General features: G+C 47.9%; 10 protein-coding genes across 10 annotated transcripts; 6 read left to right on the top strand and 4 right to left on the bottom strand.

Annotated features, from left to right (window-relative positions):
- Positions 1 to 1,439: 1,439 nt before the first annotated feature.
- Positions 1,440 to 2,822, bottom strand: PHATRDRAFT_38585 (predicted protein; the record flags this gene model as incomplete). The annotated part of the gene is made up of 1 exon (XM_002182501.1): positions 1,440 to 2,822. The coding sequence occupies one exon, from the start codon at positions 2,820 to 2,822 to the stop codon at positions 1,440 to 1,442; it is 1,383 nt and encodes a 460-aa protein (XP_002182537.1).
- Positions 2,823 to 4,342: 1,520 nt separating this feature from the next.
- Positions 4,343 to 4,675, top strand: PHATRDRAFT_14802 (predicted protein; the record flags this gene model as incomplete). The annotated part of the gene is made up of 1 exon (XM_002182654.1): positions 4,343 to 4,675. One exon carries the CDS (start codon positions 4,343 to 4,345, stop codon positions 4,673 to 4,675), a length of 333 nt encoding a protein of 110 aa, XP_002182690.1.
- Positions 4,676 to 5,312: 637 nt separating this feature from the next.
- Positions 5,313 to 6,355, top strand: PHATRDRAFT_48187 (predicted protein; the record flags this gene model as incomplete). Its single annotated transcript, XM_002182653.1, has 2 exons — positions 5,313 to 5,687; positions 5,726 to 6,355. The coding sequence occupies 2 exons, from the start codon at positions 5,313 to 5,315 to the stop codon at positions 6,317 to 6,319; spliced, it is 969 nt and encodes a 322-aa protein (XP_002182689.1). The 3' UTR covers positions 6,320 to 6,355.
- Positions 6,356 to 6,398: 43 nt separating this feature from the next.
- PHATRDRAFT_48186 (predicted protein) lies at positions 6,399 to 9,377 on the bottom strand (the record flags this gene model as incomplete). The annotated part of the gene is made up of 1 exon (XM_002182500.1): positions 6,399 to 9,377. One exon carries the CDS (start codon positions 9,375 to 9,377, stop codon positions 6,399 to 6,401), a length of 2,979 nt encoding a protein of 992 aa, XP_002182536.1.
- A 389-nt stretch (positions 9,378 to 9,766) lies between these two features.
- PHATRDRAFT_38581 (predicted protein) lies at positions 9,767 to 10,919 on the top strand (the record flags this gene model as incomplete). The annotated part of the gene is made up of 4 exons (XM_002182652.1): positions 9,767 to 9,784; positions 9,812 to 9,836; positions 9,875 to 10,457; positions 10,541 to 10,919. The coding sequence occupies 4 exons, from the start codon at positions 9,767 to 9,769 to the stop codon at positions 10,917 to 10,919; spliced, it is 1,005 nt and encodes a 334-aa protein (XP_002182688.1).
- A 246-nt stretch (positions 10,920 to 11,165) lies between these two features.
- PHATRDRAFT_22247 (predicted protein) lies at positions 11,166 to 12,342 on the bottom strand (the record flags this gene model as incomplete). The annotated part of the gene is made up of 1 exon (XM_002182499.1): positions 11,166 to 12,342. Exon 1 carries the CDS (start codon positions 12,255 to 12,257, stop codon positions 11,166 to 11,168), a length of 1,092 nt encoding a protein of 363 aa, XP_002182535.1. The 5' UTR covers positions 12,258 to 12,342.
- Positions 12,343 to 12,691: 349 nt separating this feature from the next.
- PHATRDRAFT_48184 (predicted protein) lies at positions 12,692 to 13,578 on the top strand (the record flags this gene model as incomplete). The annotated part of the gene is made up of 1 exon (XM_002182651.1): positions 12,692 to 13,578. The coding sequence occupies exon 1, from the start codon at positions 12,724 to 12,726 to the stop codon at positions 13,576 to 13,578; it is 855 nt and encodes a 284-aa protein (XP_002182687.1). The 5' UTR covers positions 12,692 to 12,723.
- Positions 13,579 to 14,572: 994 nt separating this feature from the next.
- PHATRDRAFT_14713 (predicted protein) lies at positions 14,573 to 15,132 on the top strand (the record flags this gene model as incomplete). Its single annotated transcript, XM_002182650.1, has 2 exons — positions 14,573 to 14,746; positions 14,896 to 15,132. Coding segments are annotated over 2 exons (411 nt in total), but the record flags the coding sequence as incomplete, so codon positions are not given.
- Positions 15,133 to 17,708: 2,576 nt separating this feature from the next.
- PHATRDRAFT_48183 (predicted protein) lies at positions 17,709 to 18,561 on the top strand (the record flags this gene model as incomplete). The annotated part of the gene is made up of 1 exon (XM_002182649.1): positions 17,709 to 18,561. Exon 1 carries the CDS (start codon positions 17,797 to 17,799, stop codon positions 18,559 to 18,561), a length of 765 nt encoding a protein of 254 aa, XP_002182685.1. The 5' UTR covers positions 17,709 to 17,796.
- Positions 18,562 to 19,457: 896 nt separating this feature from the next.
- PHATRDRAFT_48182 (predicted protein) lies at positions 19,458 to 20,396 on the bottom strand (the record flags this gene model as incomplete). Its single annotated transcript, XM_002182498.1, has 1 exon — positions 19,458 to 20,396. The coding sequence occupies exon 1, from the start codon at positions 20,382 to 20,384 to the stop codon at positions 19,458 to 19,460; it is 927 nt and encodes a 308-aa protein (XP_002182534.1). The 5' UTR covers positions 20,385 to 20,396.
- Positions 20,397 to 20,832: the final 436 nt, after the last annotated feature.

The following is a 20,832-nucleotide window of genomic DNA, read 5'->3' as shown; positions in this document are numbered from 1 at the left end:
CTTCATGGCGCCCAGCAATACTTTTTGGGGAGGACTCGGTGCGGCGTTGTCCAGCTCTTGAAAAAAGCGGAGTTCTTCGAGTTCCTGTAACAGACCGTCAATGTTTTGTTCCGCCAGGCGCAAGGTCTGCGTGGCACGTTCCTCTTCCTGTAAACGCGGCGACAAAATAACGGGCGACGATTGGGCACGTTGACCGGGGGAATCGCGGGTGGGCGGTTGACGATTTTCCGCTTGACTCGAGCCGTTGCTGTAGGTACGCTGCAAAGTGGAAGAAGGCGCCGACGATGGCGATGGACGGTCCTTGGCTTTTGAAGATCGGGAGCGGGATGGATCAGTGTAATGCCGACGAGCCTGTTGCTCACGCTTTTGACGCAAGTCGAGAACGTGGCGTTCCACCGCCTCGGGATCGTCTTCGTCGGGACTGTGTGATGGGGGGACAGGAGCGGCAGTCTGACTCGGTAACGGACTGCTTTCGTTGCCGAGAAGACGTGCGGTACTGACGGGTCGCGGTCTCGACAGCGCGGGCCACGGTTGTGATCGGGAATGCTGCTGTGATTGTCGTGGCTGGGTATGAGGCGGCGGTATCCGAGACGATGGCAAGCGCATACTACTACGGGCTCTCCGATCGAGACTCGTGGACTGTGCCATATTGACTTGCCATTCAACGTCGGTACGTGCCGAAGGCAGCTTGGAAACAGACCGACTGCGACTCGGCTGCGGGGGAGGACGCGGGGCTAGAGGTTGCAGCGGCAACACTGCTGGAGACCTTGCTACCATACTCGACGAGGACGACAATGCCGGGAGTGTCACGGCTTTCAAATGAATCTGTCTACAAATACACCAATCCCCACCAAAGCTTCCCTTACTTCCGTGGGTACCGTTTACGCTGACTGTGGATGCAACTTGTCGGAACGGTACGGAATCGTAACGTCCGAATGGACAATTGGGTGTGTCGAGAGCGGTGCTGCAGCAACACCGTGGCGCACCATTGTCGTTGGGGCGTCGGCCCGTTTCCAGAGACACAACTCGGTCAAGGCGACGATGGGTGCTGTCTAAATTCGTCAAACATGGGACAAATAATATACTAAAATAATATATATACATAGAAATTCAAATGATTCATTGGTCAGACACTCTTGGCACGCCGGACGATCTCTACATCGGAACTGGATCGATCGTGAGACACGTCACAGTAAACTGGAATCCTTCCGTCCCTCTCAATTCCGCTTCCGCAAATGTAAACTCATAGCCGAACTCTTTGGAAGACTTGACCATGCTACCTTTTGCGCGGCGCCATCCCATACAAGGGTAGTTGAACGATGGTTCTCTACCCGGATTTTATTGCAGGAAAACGCGAAACGATGCAGGTGAAAAAAAAAACTAGCAAGGGCGACCATAAACACGATAGGAGAGTTAGATCACGCTGAAAAGCCTACTACTTAAAGTCCACGAAGAAACAATTGCCAATCGTCACGCTCACAAAGTGCTGATGCATCCAAGGAGCAAAAGGGCGGGCGATTTTTGTTGTATCCTGTGCTTTGTTTCGCGGCTAAAAAATCTAGATCGAATGGAAACCATTCCATGGTCCGGTTCCTGATGTACTGCTGGACAGGCTCTGTCGCACAAAAAAACGGAAGATTCGTACTTTCTTGCAGCTTTTGGTCGATACTTTCGAACAACAGCTTTTCGTACTGGAGTGAGATGGTACCGTTGGTGACTCTGTCGTTTCGTGACAGCAAATTCTTTTTCAAGGCTACGGCCAATACGAATCCGGCGTCCAACGAATATCCAGAATTCTCCTTGGGAGCGACACATTTCTCCGCGATACGGCACGTATGCGGTGCCAGACCCTGCAACCCACGACAGAGGAATTCCTCTATCAGACTGCGATTACTGTCTATGTGGTGAAAATTCAACATCGTGAGATTAGGATCGATACTCCGGTATCGCTGGGCCACTGCATGGCTGTACGCAAACTCGGCTGCATGTAGACTCTCCGGGCTGTCCAGATATTCCACCAGCGTGGAGCGTAAATGAGCCCGATCACTTCGTGTATCTTGAAAGTGAAAACTTGGAAGCCACTCATCAAAACGGCGGTAAACGACTATGACTCGAATTTCCCATCCCACAAAGCAGGTTTTGACAAAGTGCTGGATCTGCGCAGCGTTTAAAAATGACAAGCACTCGACCGACATGAGAATGTTTTTGGAACTTGCTCGTGCGGTGCGGACAAAGTCGAGAAATGCGCTCAAAACCTCCTCACAATGAAAGAGAGGGGGGGATAAGCTCAGGTATTGTCTCCATTGCTTGGGCCTAGTCTCTTTACTGGAGAAGCAAAAGATTAAATGTCTCGAGTTTATAAACCTCAGCATTTTTGTGGAGTTACCAATTCTTATAGGGAAAGGCGCAGGTAGAGTGATATTATCATGCAGCTTCAATCCGTCTTCGTTGTCCGCCAGAAAGCTCTGAATACCCGAAGTGGATGTCTTCTGCGGACCTACGTCCAAAAAGACAATAGGCTGGTTGCTTTTCAGAGGAGTTCGTTTCTGTCGATGTACAAATGTTTCGTTGTGCATCTTATCCGCTCTTGGCACCGACGACCACGAAAGTCGACTTTGCAAAGCGGACGAATCAGGATAGTAGCTGGGGCGTTGATGGCTATGGAATTCTTTCTGACCGTTGAGTGGTGTAATCCTAGACTTTGAAACGCAACCATCATCGCATACTATCGGGTTGAATTTGCTGGTGTATTTCCTGCTTCCTTCAAGTTGGCATCCTGTCAAGATGAGAAGGACACACAAAGCCGCATTCGATGCTCGCATGATTTTTTATCACAGGCTCCTCTGAAATTATGCTTCTCTGCAGGCCAACCACTGCTTCGCGTCTTTGAGGCAATCAAGACTTTGTATTATCCGGAATTTCAATGTAAGTCATCTGGGCCACGATTAACTGTAAATGACGAAACGTTGTTTTCCTTGAGAAGGATGAATAGGAGGCCGACACTACGCATTGCGCCACTTTTTCATGCAGGATTGCCGAACTCTTCGGTACCCTCGCTCCTACACTTCGGACCATCTGCCAGGATAAAAATCTCGCAAAACCAAAGTCGAAATCGTGCTCAACATCCCTATAATTTTAAAATCTGCTTGTATTGTAAGAAATCAAACATTAGATCATTATTGAAATCCTTGCTCTGACGTTAATTACAACTTGTCCATCGTTCTCATCGGACTTTGGACAAGCCTGCCAGTAGCGATAAATTCAAGAGGATATTCACTGATCCGGCCAAAACCTAGAGATTTTGCTAAGTATCAAAGGCGATTTCCCAAGTAATTAGATTTTGTTAACTAAATCCATTTCGCTCCTCCTTTTCCCAGTATGTTCCGATCCAGCATCATGAAAAACAGTTCGTCTGCGGTGTTTAAGACATTTTTTTGGTGGTTATTTGCGACATTTGGGTCCAGAAAAATCGCATCGACAGTGACTATGAAAGCGGCCTGCTTATAACAATCGGAAATCTAAAAAGTCTAACTGTAAAAATATTCCAGCTGAAAGCTTATTCAGATAATAGTTTACTTACGATTATTTATGGCTTTGATTCATAATATATTTTGAGGGAACAATCGGAAATCTAAAAAGTCTAACTGTAAAAATATTCCAGCTGAAAGCTTATTCAGATAATAGTTTACTTACGATTATTTATGGCTTTGATTCATAATATATTTTGAGGCGCCAATGCAACAGGTTCGAAAGGCCCCGTAACGAGGGCCAGCAGCAGTCCAACGCTTCCTTAGATAGGCACCGAGAAGTCTCTCCACAGGAGTGTTTGTCGACTGTCGTGACGGCTGGGCAAGCGATTGGCGAAGATGTTGCGTCTTAGTATACACAAACGATTGGCCTGAGGGTGAGTCGACTCGGTGACTGTATCCTGATATCTGCAACAGCAATGCAGAATACTCGGACAAACGAGGAGGACGTGACGACCGTGAGAGGCCCTTTACTGAGAAAGCGAACCCGCGTGTCAATCTCCACTGGCAAGTCAAACCACCCATTGGCTCTCACAACTTCGCAAGCTAGGCATTTGCAACGAGAAAAAGTTCCATTTAAATTCATCATGAGGCTTACCAGAGGATTTCTCTTAATTACCGCCCTGGCGGCACAGTCTGCGCGAGGGTTCTCACCCTTAGCTCGTGGTACACGGTCTGTTTATGTCATGAGGCCTTCCACAAGGGATGGTTCTCCAACACACGCTACTCGCACTAAGTCAACGATGGGATTCATGAAACAGCTTTTCAGTTTTCTAGAAACAGGGAAAGGAGCAGAACGAGTGAACAAGGAGGAAATGCAATCGCTTTTGGCCGATCTAGATACGAACGGAAGAGGAAAGACTCGCACAGTTGCTTTGGACGTGCGGAGCCCGGCCGAAGTATCGCAGACCGGTCCTTTGTCTCCCAGCGTCATTACGTTCCCGCTGAATCTGATTCAGGAAGGAGCATTTGCCATGCCCGAGAAAGAGTTCCAGAAAAAGTACGGCATTGCTAAACCTCTGCCCGACGAGAGGCTGGTCTTTTCCTGTAAATCAGGTATGCGCGCCGGTATGGCGGCAGACATAGCAGCCAAAGCGGGCTACAAAAATGTCGTGGTCTACCCTGGTGGTTCCGCGGAATGGTTCTAAAAATCCATGAGGCATGTACAGTCCTCGTTACGAAAGAACGCAGACACTTGGCCTCGGATTGAATAACAAAAATTATACTACACCTCTGTCAAATGTAAATGACTTAACTTTTTTCATTACAGATAGCGTTAAATTCGAGATGGCGTCGGAGCAGAGGTATTCAACAAACGTATGTGGATCCTGTTTTGTAATCAATTTAAATATGCGGTAGCTTATCCACAATTACCTACCTCTCTAGCCAGACGGACGGGACGAATAGCGGCAGCACTAGTGGTCAGGGCTAAGAGCAAGGCTTGGTCCCGCACCTAATTGTAAACCAAAATGTAATCCCAAATTGTGCTCGTAGCTTATAGCCCTGGCTTTTTCCGCCCTCATGCGAGGGGAGCAGTTGTATCGGAATATGAACAGTAAATCTGTCGAAAAGCCAGTCCGTTGAGTTACCGTTATCATTTTTTACTTTGCGTCCGAGACTGCATCGCCGTCCCGCTCTCGGGGTCACAGCTTCAACTGCAGCATAACACTCCCAACTCACAGCCAATGTCACATTCCTTCATCGGCGTTTACCGGTTGGACCGACAGTGTTTGACAACGAGTTTCGCAATTTTCACCTCATTTTCTTCCTTTCTCTTTGGCAGCCATGGGAGACCGAACGTCGACACCATACAGAAGCGACGGAAAAACATCTCGCTCTTCGCCAAAAATCTTTGCAGGAGCTTGTATCTTGGCCGTGTTCGTCGCAATTTCAGAATATCGATCGTCCATCGGCAACCTCAGCTGCGCGTTCGATCAGGAAGGGCCCACTGTAGTCGAGACCACCCGGTGGTCGACGGCGGCAGCGTCGAAACATTCTTTTGGTTTCTTTGACGATATTCCTGATTCTACGTGGGAGCGTATGCGACGAAAGGCCTTGAGCTTTGAACAGTACGCAAATCCCGCAGATCCCAATCAAGGTTGGGAAAAGCCATGGCGATGGTACCTCGACAACCTCCAACCTGAATTTACCTGCCCCCACGTCATTAGAGTCGGGGGGGGCACGGCGATGGACCAAAGTGGGTGTGCGATCCACACCGATTGATGAAGAAAGACTGCCTTGTTTATTCATTTGGAAGCAAAGGACAGTACGATTTTGAAGACGGATTGATTGACATAGTTGGCCAACATTGCGAAATTCATGTTTTCGACTTTGGTTCTTTTGATCGTACCGAAAATTCTGAAAGAAATATTCACTATCACCAGTGGGGACTAGGAAGCAGCTACGACAGACAGTATAACGACGCGTTCATTAACGGCGAAGAGATCCTTTCTTTCAGCGAGATTCAAGACAAACTCAAGCACAAGGGTCGGACGATCGACTTGCTTAAGATTGACTGCGAACGATGCGAATGGGCGAACTACAAAGATTGGGTTGGTGTAGATGCACGACAGATACTCATTGAGATTCATGGAATTCCGTCTCCTGTAAAAGCTACAAAAAGCTATAGGTTACCCATGAACGCTACGGATTTCTTCGACGCCTTGACAGAGCAGTCGTTCGTGACGTTCAACAAGGAGGTAAACGTGCACAATCGAGAGTGCTATGAATTTAGTTTCCTCAAACTCGACGAGCCGTTTTGGGCAGATCGGTTGACTCCGATTTCGGACTAGATTAGATTTGTACGGTAAATTGCGTGTTACTCGTTTACAGTAAGCAAGTGCTAGAACCAAGAAATCGAATACTGGAGTACTACAGTTGCGCCATTTTCGCTACCTGCTGATACCCCCCTCCGTCCACTGCCAATGCACCACCCATTATCGCACCCACTGCGCCAGCTTCCCTTAATTCGGTAATATAAAGCTTAGCACTTCTTGTGCTGTCTGCCTGAGGACGATCGATTATACCGACTCTTCCTTCAGCCAAGATAAGAAGGTCTTCACCATGTTTTGCGCGGACTTTCGCCAGAGCATTGCTTTTCAACAGGTACAATGCTTGCTCCCCAGTCATATCGAAGGAAAAGTCTTCAAGCTCACGATTGGATACGATTATTCCGTCAATGGTCCCTTCCTGCAGACTTGCCACTTCCAGTAATTGCACTTCGGAAGTTACGGTGGCAAATGACTGAAGCTGAAGACTAGACGCTATCTTGGTAAGGTATGACAGATCTTTCTTCTCTAGAGCTCCAACCAAGAGGTTAATTGCATCGGCGCCAGCCAAACGCAGCTTATAAAGCTGATACGGATAAAGGATCAAGTCGGATGCGAGAATTGGGGGGACGACGACTCCCTCCTCTGATATGCTATCAATCACGGCGCTACCAGCAGCTTCACGTGCTGCAGTGACGTCGCCCAGAGACCCGCCAAAGAGGACTGCATCGCAATTCACACTAATGGCTACAGCGCCGTCAAAAGTGAAATCGCGAGCAAGCTTACTCAAATCATAGCGACGTCGCAAACTCCCGATCGTGGGTTCCATTCGCTTGCATTCTGGAATAACAACAAATTTTCCTTCCGAAACCATTTGCTGGATTGGTACAACGAAGCCTCGAGGTTTAGGAGCTTTTGGATCCATTTGTGATAATCTGCACTGAGATACCAGATTGACCAGAGGTACCCGCTCTCGGAAGCGGTCAACTTCTGTTTCTTTGTCCCACATAAATCCTTCCAGTGTGCTCGTTGGAATTGCCGCCTTTTCCGCTACACTCCATTCGACGGCTGAAACTGTCATGGCTCGCCCGGAGTGAACCTCTCGGCGTTTGATTATGAGTTCTCCATCTTCGGAACGAGGTGCTGTCTTCACGACGCCATTGCTTCCTTGGGTATAACTTTCCCCGACCTTACTGTTAGCTTCCGCAACAAGAGCCTGAGCTTCAGCTTCCGCTTCCTGGGCCTCCTTCTCTTCTTGTGCTGCAGTATGAGCAGCGGCTGCAGCTGCTGGTGAAAATATTGGTCGATCCGTTTTACTGCCAATCAATGTGTAACCTGTCGCGCTGCCCTGCACACCCGTGCTAGTATCACCGTCGCCCTCCGTAATTCCAATGATGCCGTTCGAAAAAAATCCACTTATTGTAGGAAGGGTAGGTAGAATGCGAGCAACGGTTCCACTTTCATACCCAGGTTTGCCTTGAAAGAACTTGTTCCCTCGATCAAGAGTTGGAATTACAAAGCATCCCGACCGTGTGAAAGTGGAATCTGTCGTATGCTCGCCTTTCCCAAACTGCTGGTTTAACAATCGCTTCTTGTATCCGAACCATAAAGCTTCGACTTCCTTCTTGGCAAATTCCGAATCGCGCACAAAGAATCTCATACGCGTACCAGTCTTAACATCAATACTTCCCAACGAGAACGTGACACTTCCATCCTTCATGCCCGCAGTGGCTACTTTATGCACGGTGAACCTGTGTCCTTCGCCTTCCGATAGTCTCGCAAGTTCGCTCGCAGACCTACCGATACTACCACCCTTATCTATCCCAATTAAAAGCTGTCGACGCATAAAAGCTTGATCTTCATCTGACAGTGTTCTCATCAAAAAATTGGCTTCGGCTAAAACAGGTTTCGGAATCTGGGCCTTGGCGTACGCTTGTGCTAAAGCAGCTTTCTTGTCCAATGGCTCTGACTCTTCTGAATCATTGTCGCTATCGTTATCGACGTTGTCTTCTTCGTCCTTCAGGGCCTGAGTTGCAGTCTCGTCCAGGACAATAACGCCGATTGTTGAATCTTGGCCTTTGAGTATTTGATAAATACCACCGACAGGTTTGGCGCCGTGCGCAGCCATGCTTTGAATCTGGATATCCCCTGTCATTGCAACACCAACGCAACCATCGGACAAACACTCGGATAAGTGACTGGCAGCTGAATATCGGTATAGCTTGGCGCGCGAGAGAGATGAGACCGTACTTGCTATGCCGCCGAAAGTTTGGGCTCGGGGTAAGTAGAGGGAGAGACCGAGCAAGAAGTCATCGAGCTCTGTCGAGAAGGCCGGACTCGGTAAAAGCATGACAACCGAGTCCTGCTGACTAAGTTCTGTATCAGAACCATCTTTCTTGTTTGATTCCAAAAAGCCACTGAGTCCAACGGCCCGCTTCCATTCTGCAGGACTGATGCGTCCAATATCGTCAGGAACATAAGCCGATTGGCAAAAAAAGGTGCGTAGCTGTACATCTGGAAGGATCGCCAGAGAAATTGAAACAGCTGGAGTTCCATCGAGCTCCACAGGTTGACAAGCAGTCAAAGCATTATCAACTTCAGTCGTTGCGACGCTCGCAATGCACCCCGCCACTGAACTACCAATCAAGTGTTGAATGATCCCGTACTTTGACCGGGCAGTTTCTACAATTGTCGGGATTACCACCGTTGTCGGTGGGCTTGAACCTCCGTCATATAAAGACGACACCGATACTGTACACAAATCGATGATCGGGTTTTCTGCTGCTGCCGGAGGCAAAGCTCTAACAGCCATTTCCACTGCCTCCTGTAAAGCTTCGACGAGATCGGTTTTCGTGGAAAAGCCAGAAGCAAAGACCTGGGGAGCAGGGTCAATGCCAGAAGTGGACCCGGATAAGCGGGACAAAACGTTGTGTCTTGGATATCTTGTTCGAAACTCAGTATCGATCCGATGCGCATCGAAGAAAGAGCGAGCAAGATAATTCTGTGCAGCGGTAATGCTCCAAGCCTGGAAGGCGTCACAGCCCATCAGGGCAGTGGCAGATAGCAACACAATGGACTTCATAATTGCCAAACAGCACAACAGCACGCTTGCTTGGCGCTAGCTACTACTCTTTCGTTTTGTGTTTTTATTACGGATCTCACAATGCCAACAATGGTTGTCCTCCTCGAAATGTACCACTCGACTGACTCTGTGAAGTAGGGTTGATATCTTTGCCAACCCAACGTAGCAACGCACTCACGACCCAATCACGACAACACGGGAGCCGTCCCCCAAGTTGCGAAGCAATTTTCGCTCAACAAATATTTTTTGTCAACACTTCTACATCGACTTTGAGAGCAATAAATGTAGCAGTAATGCCGCCAAAAAATCTATCCTGGTATCTTTTATTGTGCTACTGAAAGTGACCAAATACAAAAATTTCCCTTGCCATTTTTGCTGGAGCAACAAAAATGACTCTCGCACTTATGGTAAGAAAGCAATCTACAGTTAATTAGGTTGTCACAGGTCGTGTGAATACCGGTAGGAAGATGAAATCACACGTTTTTGATCCAAAATAGACCAGGCCGCGCCTGATACCGCATCGCTCGAGCACATTCGTGTCTACCTCGGGCTTTGCCAAGCACAGCGCGAGCACTCATCGAACCCGAGTACAGCAACTTCGACAACGCCAACACTCATGAATATGAGATTTAATGGGTGGCCGATTGCGCTGCAGTGCATCTTCTTGTTCCTGTCGCAATCCGTTGTTATCAACGGTAGTATTAACGGAGCAGAAAACTGCGACCTCGATTGCCTTAACAACGGCTACTGCACGTATATTTTAGAAGACAATGGCGAGCTCGCTCGTCATGTTCAATCCGGGAGTCTCGTTGAAGAATGCATTTGCCCGTCTGGATATGGCGGGCTTGCTTGTGATTACAGGGTTCAGCAGTGTTCGCTTCCCGACCGCGTCTGCCACAATGGTGTTCCCTGTGCACAATCAAAAATCTCTGGCACTTGGATGTGCGACTGTACCATTGCCGACCGCGTGAGCGCATTTGCTGGGAAAATGTGCCGGGATCCCTATACCGAATATTGCAGCGGTAGGTTTGACCCAGACTCGTCGTTGACGTTCTGCACAAACGGAGGAAAGTGCAAAAGGTAAGCCGGGTCCTATATTTTGTTTTGTGGCTGAGGCAGTGCAACCAACTCACTTTACCGTACTAATTTGATGCTGTATACAGTACTCTGATGGGGGCGCAAGTAGGCCCAGAAAATGTTTCTACCAACACGGCCTATCAGCACCTGGGATGTACTTGTAACGACGCTTTTTATGGCCCCCACTGCGAATTCCTGCGGTACGGTCCGGAGCACTCGCAAGACGGCCCCATTGAAAACCTCCGCGCGGAGCCTATCGTGACCAAGAGAACGTCAATTTCCGTCTTTTTTGTTGCTTCGTTTTTGGCCCTGGCTTTCGGCATCGCAGTGTTTTTGCAACGACGTCGACGCCATCGGGAACGAGTATTTGGCAACGCCCGGACACCGTCCTGTGCAGGCGAAGTTATGGATGAGGGCCACTTTGTCATGCCTGGTGGCGATGAAGACGGGCACGCTATGACGTAGACGGTGGCTACCGAAACATGCTTGAATCGTGGAAGGCAAGCAATCACATGATTTACCACTATGGCATCGAAATGGACCGAGGCATTGGGGAGTCGAGGTTTGACCTCTTGCAGGGCAACACGGGATTTGGGGAAAAACGTTTGTGCGAAATGAAATAAATTGGAGTAAATCAGACAAGAGGCCGGCCCAAGGGACTGAATAGCCGTAGTAGGGGTCGATACTGTTTTAAATTACGTTTCTGTTCGTTTACAAAAAGTACTCAGGTGTTTTGCGGGCGTTTGCAGAATGTGGCTCACCTCTTCGGGGTGCCGGATCAAACTGGAGAAACTGCTTGTTGGAGAGCATTTCGTCGACTTCCAGAATCGCGGCTTGATTACCGCAGCGGTAACAATAGTTCGGTGCACTGAAAATGGTCACCACAGACCCCTCGTGACTCCAATTGTATCCCTCCATGACGAGTTGATGGGCCCGAGCTACCGTTTGTAGGCCATTGCGAGCGTTGAACGCTGCGGAAACGTCGGCACCAAACGTAAAACCGGCTCCCCGAGGACTGATGCCCCAACCAGATCGATCGTCCGGATCCGACCAGAGCAAATCGCACATGGGTCCTTCGTGGGGTACTTCTTGCACGCGGTCTAGCTGGCGCACATGATCCAATGTATCAATCGAAGGGGACAAACCACCGTGTAGACAAAAAATGGCATTTTCTACCACCGCCGTGAGAGGAAAGTAATCAAAGAGGTCCGTGAAAAGTTTCCAAACATTTGCCGATCCATATTTTCTCACACACTCATCATAAAATCCGTACACTTGCGTAATTTGACGACTTTCGTGGTTGCCGCGGAGAATAAAGACCCGATCGGGATATCGCACTTTGAGACAGACAAGCAAGGACACCGTTTCCACAGAGTAATAGCCACGATCGACGTAATCGCCCATGAATAGGTAATTTGTATCGGGTGCAGACCCACCAATACGAAATAGCTCCATCAGGTCGTGCCACTGTCCATGAATGTCGCCACAAATGGTCACCGGTGCTGGCACGGGCTGCACGTTAGACTCTTGCAGTAACCGCTCGCGCGCCAGAGAGGTAAGATTTTTAACTTCTTGCTCAGTCAAGGGAGTTCCGACTGTCAGCTTTGCCAACCAAGCTTCCAGATCTTGATATGTCTTTTCCGGGTCGAGCGTGGAAGTATTAGAAGGCGGAGGCGGAGGAGGCATCTGTTGTTGCCGCTCGGGCGGAGTCGGCGAAGAGGAGGAAGCAGTCGAAGCCGTTTCGATATTCCCACTGTCTACCGAAGAGACCGACGTGCTTTGAGCGTCGGCAGTGTCCTCCATTGTCAATCAGTTTGACACCTAGATACAGCAACGTCAGATTGGATCAGAACAGCGTTGATTCCAACAGTAGCAAGACACAGCAAGGATACAAACGAAGAATTGGAAATGGGAAGAAGCTGCAACCGGATCTGCTGCAAAGCGTTTGTACGGCGTTGGCGGCACGAGATTCTCTCGTACACACACGAGAAAAGTTACCGAGAGCTGCGGTTCCCGCTCGCGTGGCCCGACACTGCCGACAGATATGACACCAAAGGGGTGCGACACATCAGAATGTCCACTCTTTTGGAATTATCGGAACTAGTTTTTAACCATGAAAAAGAGTCGACTTGCGACATATACTAGCTAGAAACGAATGAACTGTGTAAGCACACGCGAGGACAACACGAGTTTTCGATTCTATCGTATTTCGGCAGGCAGTGGCACAACCCTTTCTACTTGACCTTCCATGGTATTCTAATTTGGCGCAATGGGTCGCTCACAGGTGTTATTCAATCGCACCAAAGGCCGTGGTCGTGGACGGGGCGGCGGCGCGGGAGGTCGAGGAAGAGGGCAGCGCCAGCGCCAGGCGGATGCCGCTTCTTTCACCGCAGCGCCGTCCGCGAAGAATTCCGCCTCGACCTCACCGCACGACTCCCAAACGCGACGAGAAGATGCGGCCGACATTATACTGCAAATGCACGACAACGCGACTTCACTGGCTATTTCGCGAATTCCTGTCGAGGAAAAAGGGGACAACGAGCTGCTAAATTGGCGTGATTCGAGTACCCTGGATGTGAAGTCGCTATCCGTGTGTTTGCAGCAGATGCCCTTGCACGAGACCTGGAGAATGCCTAAACATTTGCTCGCTACTCTTTTTGTGGACGGATCGATAGAGCAAAAGCGGTTGCTTTCGGAAGATCGTCGCATTTCGGAAGAAGCAGAAGAACGTGACGAAGAAGGGGATGTTGCGCTAGACGAATTGGAACACGAATCCGAGATGCCGAATGAGGGAAAGAATCCGCAAGAATCCTTGCTGGTGGCCTCCTCTAGCCAACTTAAAGAAGCAACACAAAAGTCGAGCGGATCCTACGATCCTTTTGCACAACAAGTACATTCGAGCATCGGCCTGGTCGGCACTGGAACAGCCACGATAGATAAGAAAGTTGGCATCCTGCCCACAGTTTCTTCTAGCAAAGCCGAAGACACGGGAGTTTGGCTAGGACCCAATCTTCGTACGGATACGTTCAAATCGACAGGAGAGAACAGCACTGAATCGGCAGTGCCTCCAAGTGCTATTGATGAAGATGGGTTGGAGGATTGGCTTGATCAACTGATTTCCTAGCCTTTTACATTATTGTATTTCCTTTCGCAAATACAGGATGTCTTTCGACGAACTGTACCATCATGAATCACTCTTCCCCGCTCGTGTATAATTGGGTCGAACCTGGTATTCATTCTTTTGCCCAACAACCGGTGGAAGTGCCTGCGCAAATGCTTAAAAGAGTCAGCATTCACCTTGGAGAATCGAAGCAATACTCAAAGAGCGTTGAAGCTGCCTTATCTTTGCTCCGGATCAAACCAGGTAAAAACAATCCATCATCGGATGGATGAGCGACAACGGGCACGCGCAATCAATCGTGAGACACTGAAAGCCACATCAAGTATTTCCTCGCAAACAACGGCCAGAAGTACTCAAGCCGACAATCATTCGAAATTCCGGGAAATCAGAAGCATAAGATCAGCTTCCCAACGAAGCAGACAGATAGACTTATAACGTACGGTTAAAGAATTGTTGGTCCGGATAGTCCTTGTTGCAAAATTTCTTTCTGGCTGAAGAAAGAAACCAAAAGCCTGAGGCCAGTAAAATAACTTCTGTGTGGGCACATGCTGTCTTCCATATTGCCCACTTGCTGTAGTCTTCTTATCGTTGCTACCATAGTAAACGTGGACAAAGCTTCCGCGCTACTCTAGTGTGAACAGTACAGGGCACCAATGTAATTATGGCTACCGAAACTCGGCATTTTCGATCTACTCTCCGTTGATCCTTGTGCCAATAACTTGTCCTCGGAAACGCGAGAAAAGATGGCAATGCTTCGTGTTGGTAAAAAATTCTAATTATTACGGAAAAAGATCGCGTCTGCCCGTTGCTCCCAAATGTTCCGCACGATTCGATAACAATTCTCTGCTTTTAGCCTTCGCTGGTTGTGCTCTTCACAACTACCAACGAACGGCTGTCGCATCGTTGTTCACCATGGTAGACAACAATCGGTTGTGGTCAATCATCCTCAAACAACGCATATTGATTCAAAGGATCTCTTTGTAAAATTCAGAATATAATGTCTTTTCCGGGACGAAATTTGCAACGTTGCTGGCATCTCGTAGACGCGAAGGATCAAATAGTAGGACGTCTTGCATCCCAAGTCGCCGCAATCCTACGAGGAAAGCACAAACCCACCTTCAAGCTCAACAAGGACATGGGTGACACAGTTGTCATTGTGAATGCTGATAAGGTAAGATACTCACTGGCGATGTACTGGCTATGTTGACGATGTGATGATCATCCTTTTCCGTTATATTGCTGCGACGTTGCTTTACAACTGGATAACTAGCACCATCTCCTTTCTCAACAACTCTTTGCTTCTGAATCTTCCGTGAATAGGTGAACTTCACAGGAAAGAAATGGAAAGATAAATTGTACCGATGGCACACAGGTTATCCTGGAGGGCTGAAGGAACGTCCGGCCCAAGCCATGCTGGAACGCAACCCCACCATGATCCTTCGCAAAGCGATTCTTGGAATGCTGATGGGTAGACAGAAGAAGCTCATTCACGGCTTCATTGAACCGCGGCTAAAAATATATGCCGGTAGTTCACACCCCCATACGGCGCAGCTTCCGTCAACAGTGGCACCGCTGCCGGCCGTTCCCAGGAAGCTCACCGGTGACTTTCATTTTGGATTGAAGAATTACGCTGATCCCAACAGCTACCAAGCTGGTGTAGACAAAGTCGACGAAGGTCCAAAAAAATAAATTTGAGAATTTTGAAAGATAGTTTCTATACAGGACGCATGTCGAACACAGGGTTGCCACAGTTACAGTACGTGGGAAGTTGACGTATAACATAAACGAGTATAAAAGTCAGGAGGATGCCAAAATTAGAAATGCCTCCCTTCAAGGCGCTTACAGATAGGCAGAATGTCCAAAAAAAGGAAGAGAGCACTCGGCCAACGCCCTTTTCCGCAGGGGATTCACGAAAGATATCGTTTTAACAAATGTACATGTCAGCGTACCCCGAAAGTCAGGGAATCCCTGGTCAAAGAGCAATGGTAATCAAACTCATGTTAGGGTCCCAAAGGCTTTCTACGTATGTAACGACCCAAGAGGAAAAAATGTTACAAAGGGTATGTAGCAAATCTCTTTAGCCAAAAGCAATTGACGTCCAAGGTTCTTTCACTTACATTATTCCCATGTCATTTTTAGCAATGTAATATTATGAACCAGAGCTAGTCACCAGCTTTGCGATTGCTTTTCCCACTTGACAAACAGTCAAAGACTGAGTTAGAACCTAATGACGCGGCTTATGGGTACCTCAATGGTTGTCCTAGATTAAGTCAAATTACTTCTTTCTGGTCGTTCGCGCCAAGGAAAAGAACTTGAGAGAACAACAGTGTGAATCAGCCAGAGACAGCAGAAGCACAGAAGACCAGAGTACTGGATGTACCGAGACGTTGATTGTCATCTTGATCAAAAACTAACTTCCGACGAAACGCCTGGCGAGTAGTCATCGTTCCGCGATCTGTAGCTCAATCTTATCCTTAATGTAGGCCGCAGCTCGTGGGTAACGTTTGATGATCAAGTGGAGTGGACGTCAGGATGTTGCTTTCTCCAAGGACATTCTTCTCTTTGTCTTAGAAACAAAGTGGTGCTCAAATCATTTTGACGATTATCATTTGAGTTTGCCCAACCATTTTGCCTCACTCATGGTATAATTGCTCGCCGTGTTTCCGCGTTACATTATGGCCGTGAGCGCCAATAATGTAGAAATTTCTTCCAGCCGCGTGTTGCTCTAGTCGAGTATTGTGACCGCTTCAATTATATTTGCCTGGCTACTATCGGCAGCAGATAACCTTTGACGTGATTCGTTGTTTTGCAAATCTGAAGCCAGCGCAAATTACGCAGAGAAAAGGTGCGGTTTTGTGTGTGAGATCCGATAGTTGACTTTGAGCTTTCTCGACCCAATAATTTAGTAGCGCGGATTATAGTATCATTCAACTGCGATTCCGCTGGCTGTTTCAATTTGCGAGAGAGGCCAACGATTCATGTTACGAACCCGATTTGGCAACCCGCCACATTGGCCTACTTGGCGTATTCGCTGAGGGTGGAATACCGTAACCTCCAGAGGTAGAAAGGAGGAAAGAATTTGGATTACTTCGAAGCCGGGAAAAGACTTCTGTGGATGCAGGGACAGCAGATATATCACGATTGAAGTGAGTACTTCACTGGTTGGTTCATTGCCTCCCAGTAGCAGGAAAGTATGAAGACATTTCAACAAAGCACAAAGTAACGTGTAGCCACCAACGGCTGCATGTATTCGGGTTGCGAGCGAGGCCAACTGTAATTTTCTGCGTCTAGCTAGCGCAAAGAACAATTGAGCTATAACGGTCCCGTGAAATCTGAAATCTGATGTACTAAAATGGCGTGCCCCATGCCAGCCAAAATGTACGACTAGTTACGGAGCCGGAATGTTTACATACACAGAAGAAAATTATGCTGTTGTCTTCCGAAAAAGCGCGTTTCCAGGAAATAGTATAATAGAACCGATTCACAGTCACACAAAGCATTAATGGGTCATCGGAACGACGACCAAAAGTTGTTGCTTCTATCCATCCTTATGTATTCGTATATTTACGACGTACTTGGACCTTCGGAGTATCCTAGTCATGAAATCATGTCCTGTCTCTAGAGCCCCTTCACAACCATCGCAAACCCGTTTCTCGGGATCTGGGTGCCGAATCAAGGGCTTCTGATTCCCGACAACTGCCTACAAGTTCCTTATGTTCTATAATTGTCCGCAAAAATATATAGAGTCTGGCATCACAGAGAAATCGGATTGTTCACAATTGTGTAGGTCGCAGAGAAGCCAGAAATGCTCATAGTCAACTCTACCCACTTCCACTTAAGATGAATCTCTATATTGTTGATCAAGAAAAGCCGCACTCTTTTGGATTGACGTCCAACTCGCCCTCTTCATAAAAGATGTCTACGATTAGTATCTGGTCAATTAATTAAGAAAATCTGTTTCTGATTCTGTGGTTAGGGAAAGTTAACATCAAAAGCCTAAAAGAAAAGCCGTTGAACAACAGTTTCTCCGAAGTCCAAAACTTCGATATGACTGCTTGCACTGACAGTGAGGTTGTCGTAAAACTAACAGTAAACAGTTATGTGTGCGAGCGATGTGTGCAGATTTTCCCTCTCATATTCGTTTCCTTCGCCCGGAGTTTGTTGCTTCACTGTAAGACAATCGAGACATACAACCGAATTAATCTCAGCCACAGCCGAACAATGGATAGCTCCGACGGTTTCCGTAACCATGACTACAGAGGAGCTATTGCTCTCAATAACATGGGCGTTTCATTGCTGGAACAAAAAGCATACTTAGAGGCTATGGAGACTCTGAAAGATTCCGTCATTGTCATGAAGGTAGCCTTTCAACAGGAAAGCTGTACGAATTTCAGAGATACAAGTATTTTGGTGGAAGAAAAGCTAGACAGGGCATGTCAAAGGCTTTCGACTCAAAGGCTAGAAGCTGATCCAACATTGATTGAAGGACTGAGGCACGATGGTGGATTTGCAACACTTCAGTCGCTTGTAACAAAACAAGACCCAATCTTGTCCGAATCGCTATTCCCCGTCCGTATCGAGCAGCTAGACGACCACGAAGACATTGAAAATAGCTTGAAAACGGCAATTATCATGCATAATTTTTCCATCGCTCATTTTTGCATGTCCAAGACGCCCGTCAACGACGAGGTACGAGCGAGGCTTGTTGAAGGTGGACTTCGGCTGGCATCAGTGTCGTATGGCATTCTTTCGAAAATGATGAGCGGAGGGAAAAATCTCCTGTATGAACTGATTCTTCGGGACACAAATGTTTTCGTTGTGGCTATTGCCGTCCTCAACAGTCTTGTTCAAATGTTAATTGCTTTGGGCAGCTTGGGAGAAGCCGAACGATGTTCCGCAAAGCTGCACCAGCTCGGCGCTCTTGTAAAACAGATTGACTCACCGGAAATTACGCAGAGCAATACTGTAGCGGCTGCCGCTGCTTAATTTGTAGAAGCCTAATGTCCAGATTTATCGTATTACCTACCTTATATTGGTGTTTACCCCGGCAGACAGCAGCTCAACAGACATCAAGGTTCCTCGGACAGTCTCAATCGCCACACAAAAAAAGGTAGAAAGCTACTGTGGCGGGGGTCTCTTCACTTCCGCCTTCAACACTGGTGGTCGACGAGTGCTGCACTGGACTGCTCCCTTTAACTACAAATGGCAAATTGGGCGGCCAAGAAAATTCAAACACGACCGTTTTGTTGACAGAATGGAATTCAAAATGATCATCTTAGCACCAATGAAACTACCGAGAAGCCTTCCTGCTACCTTTACTGCATTTTTAACGACTCGTGTCGTCTACGTATGCAGTTTTCAGGCCGCAAGCTTTGCTTTGCATCGGATTAAAGTATTATCCCAGGATATCACGAAAGCCTTTAACTACGCATATGGTCCTTTGTAAGCCACCTTCATAATAGACATTCGTAAACAGGGATCGCTTGACTTGGCATCGCCTTCTCAAGCAAGGAAAGGTCGTGCAACATGATAATTCTCGCTTTCCACTGTCGTGGATGTGTACCACAATTCCGCGACCTTTGGTTCTTTCACATAGCAGGAGCGCTCAACACTCGCATCTCGCTGACATCGATCTCCCCGCGTATTGACCGTCAGAATTTGTCAGCCTTGATCATGCGGCTGACCCAAGAGCCTGTTGTTTGTAATTCCTGCTAGCTTTCTTGTTGTCTTCTTAGCTTCCGCTATCGTCTGCTCTGTGTTTTCACCCAACAAAACTGAGCACAGCTTTCCTTTCTCGTGCCGTGCAATAATGTACGGATTCGTAAAATCTGCTACTAGGTTGATGTTGTAGATTCAACACCCCATACCATCCGTTTGACGCATTAAATTTGAAGTGAAAATTTCTTCCAGTCATTGTCTAGGGACTGTGCATCGAATACCCAGCAGGAGGCGCGAGCACCACCAAAAAATGCAGAGAGGGTTTCTCCGGAGGCAGGATCGTCCACATCAATTTCAAGCATTGAGTGCGAAGGGTTTGCAGTGACAAATGCGCGCACCCGGTGTAAGTGCGCTTCGTACACACTGGTGAGCTCGTCCAGACGGCGTTTATGCTCAGTTACATTTTCAGCTCGTGCTAAACTTAGCGAGATATCCGCAATTAAACCGTCCTCCGTCAAGGGACGAACTGGAGCATCGTAGATTTTTGCCGCAATCAGAGTGGGATGATGATACTGTAGCCCAAACGCATTCATCACACGCCGACTTACGGAATACCAGTGGAGGACTCCCCTCGCCCATACGCGCGCATCCGCCCTGCGATTGAGTATCCATACCGCCTCTGGAAAACTTTCGTGTAGGAGTGGCAAAGCGAAATGCTGTGGCAGAAACCACGAAAAGGGTTGGCCGCTTTCCACGTCGAACTGGCTGTAGACGGAAAAGTTGCCGCAGCCCTGAAATGCCGGAAGACTTTGGTTCAAATTTTGGTGGACACAGCGGCCGCATGTCGGTTGATCTGGCTCGCAAGCAAAGGAAGTCTTTTGGCTTGTGCCACAACAAAAGTGACTGGATTTGACGTTGTTGCACCGAAAAAATTCGTGCAACGACGCACTTCCGGAACGAGGCAAGCCCATCACGAGAACAGGCGTTTTTTTACCGAGCTTTGCGAGAGAAATTGACTGCTTTGGATGTTCTGCCGTTCTAGTGGAATCGTTCGAGCGAATGACAGAAAACATCACAGACATGAGAGCTGCAAAGGCCAGGGCTACCTTCAAAACAGCACAGGGCTCAAAGCGCACTTTAAAACCGCTCATTGTTCTATTCACTCGCTGTCTTGAAATACGAGGGCCGTGGTCCTGTTTGGCCCGACGCTGCTTTGGTCTTGTGCATTCTTGTTGGAGCTCACGCCGGGTCCCTCCATTACTGCCTTCACACCGTCAATCACTTTTACACTCAATTGTGGGTAATCTAGTTCAACCCCACCCTATCTACACAAGTTGCCCTAATCTAGAGCGATGGCCAAAGATATATTTCCCTTGTTACCAACTGCCAAAGTCATACTTTTCGTCGTGGAAGTCACTTCGGGTCCTAGTAAACTCATGCCATAGTCTGAGCAAAAACCCAATAGCTGCATTCCGTAAGAATTGGGTCGAAAAGGTTTCAGAGTAGACGGCAGTTGGTTTTCGCCTTCGTGGATACAGTGTTGGCTTTTTTGGCGGATGAATGCGAATTTTAGTCGGGCTTGTCGAGGCGTATTCCTCA

Source organism: Phaeodactylum tricornutum, chromosome 16 (assembly GCF_000150955.2).
Source record: "Phaeodactylum tricornutum CCAP 1055/1 chromosome 16, whole genome shotgun sequence".
In the NCBI taxonomy this organism is placed as follows: domain Eukaryota; phylum Bacillariophyta; class Bacillariophyceae; order Surirellales; family Neidiaceae; genus Phaeodactylum; species Phaeodactylum tricornutum.
Note: the sequence above shows the minus strand (reverse complement) of the source record. Positions and strands in the feature narration are given on the sequence as shown.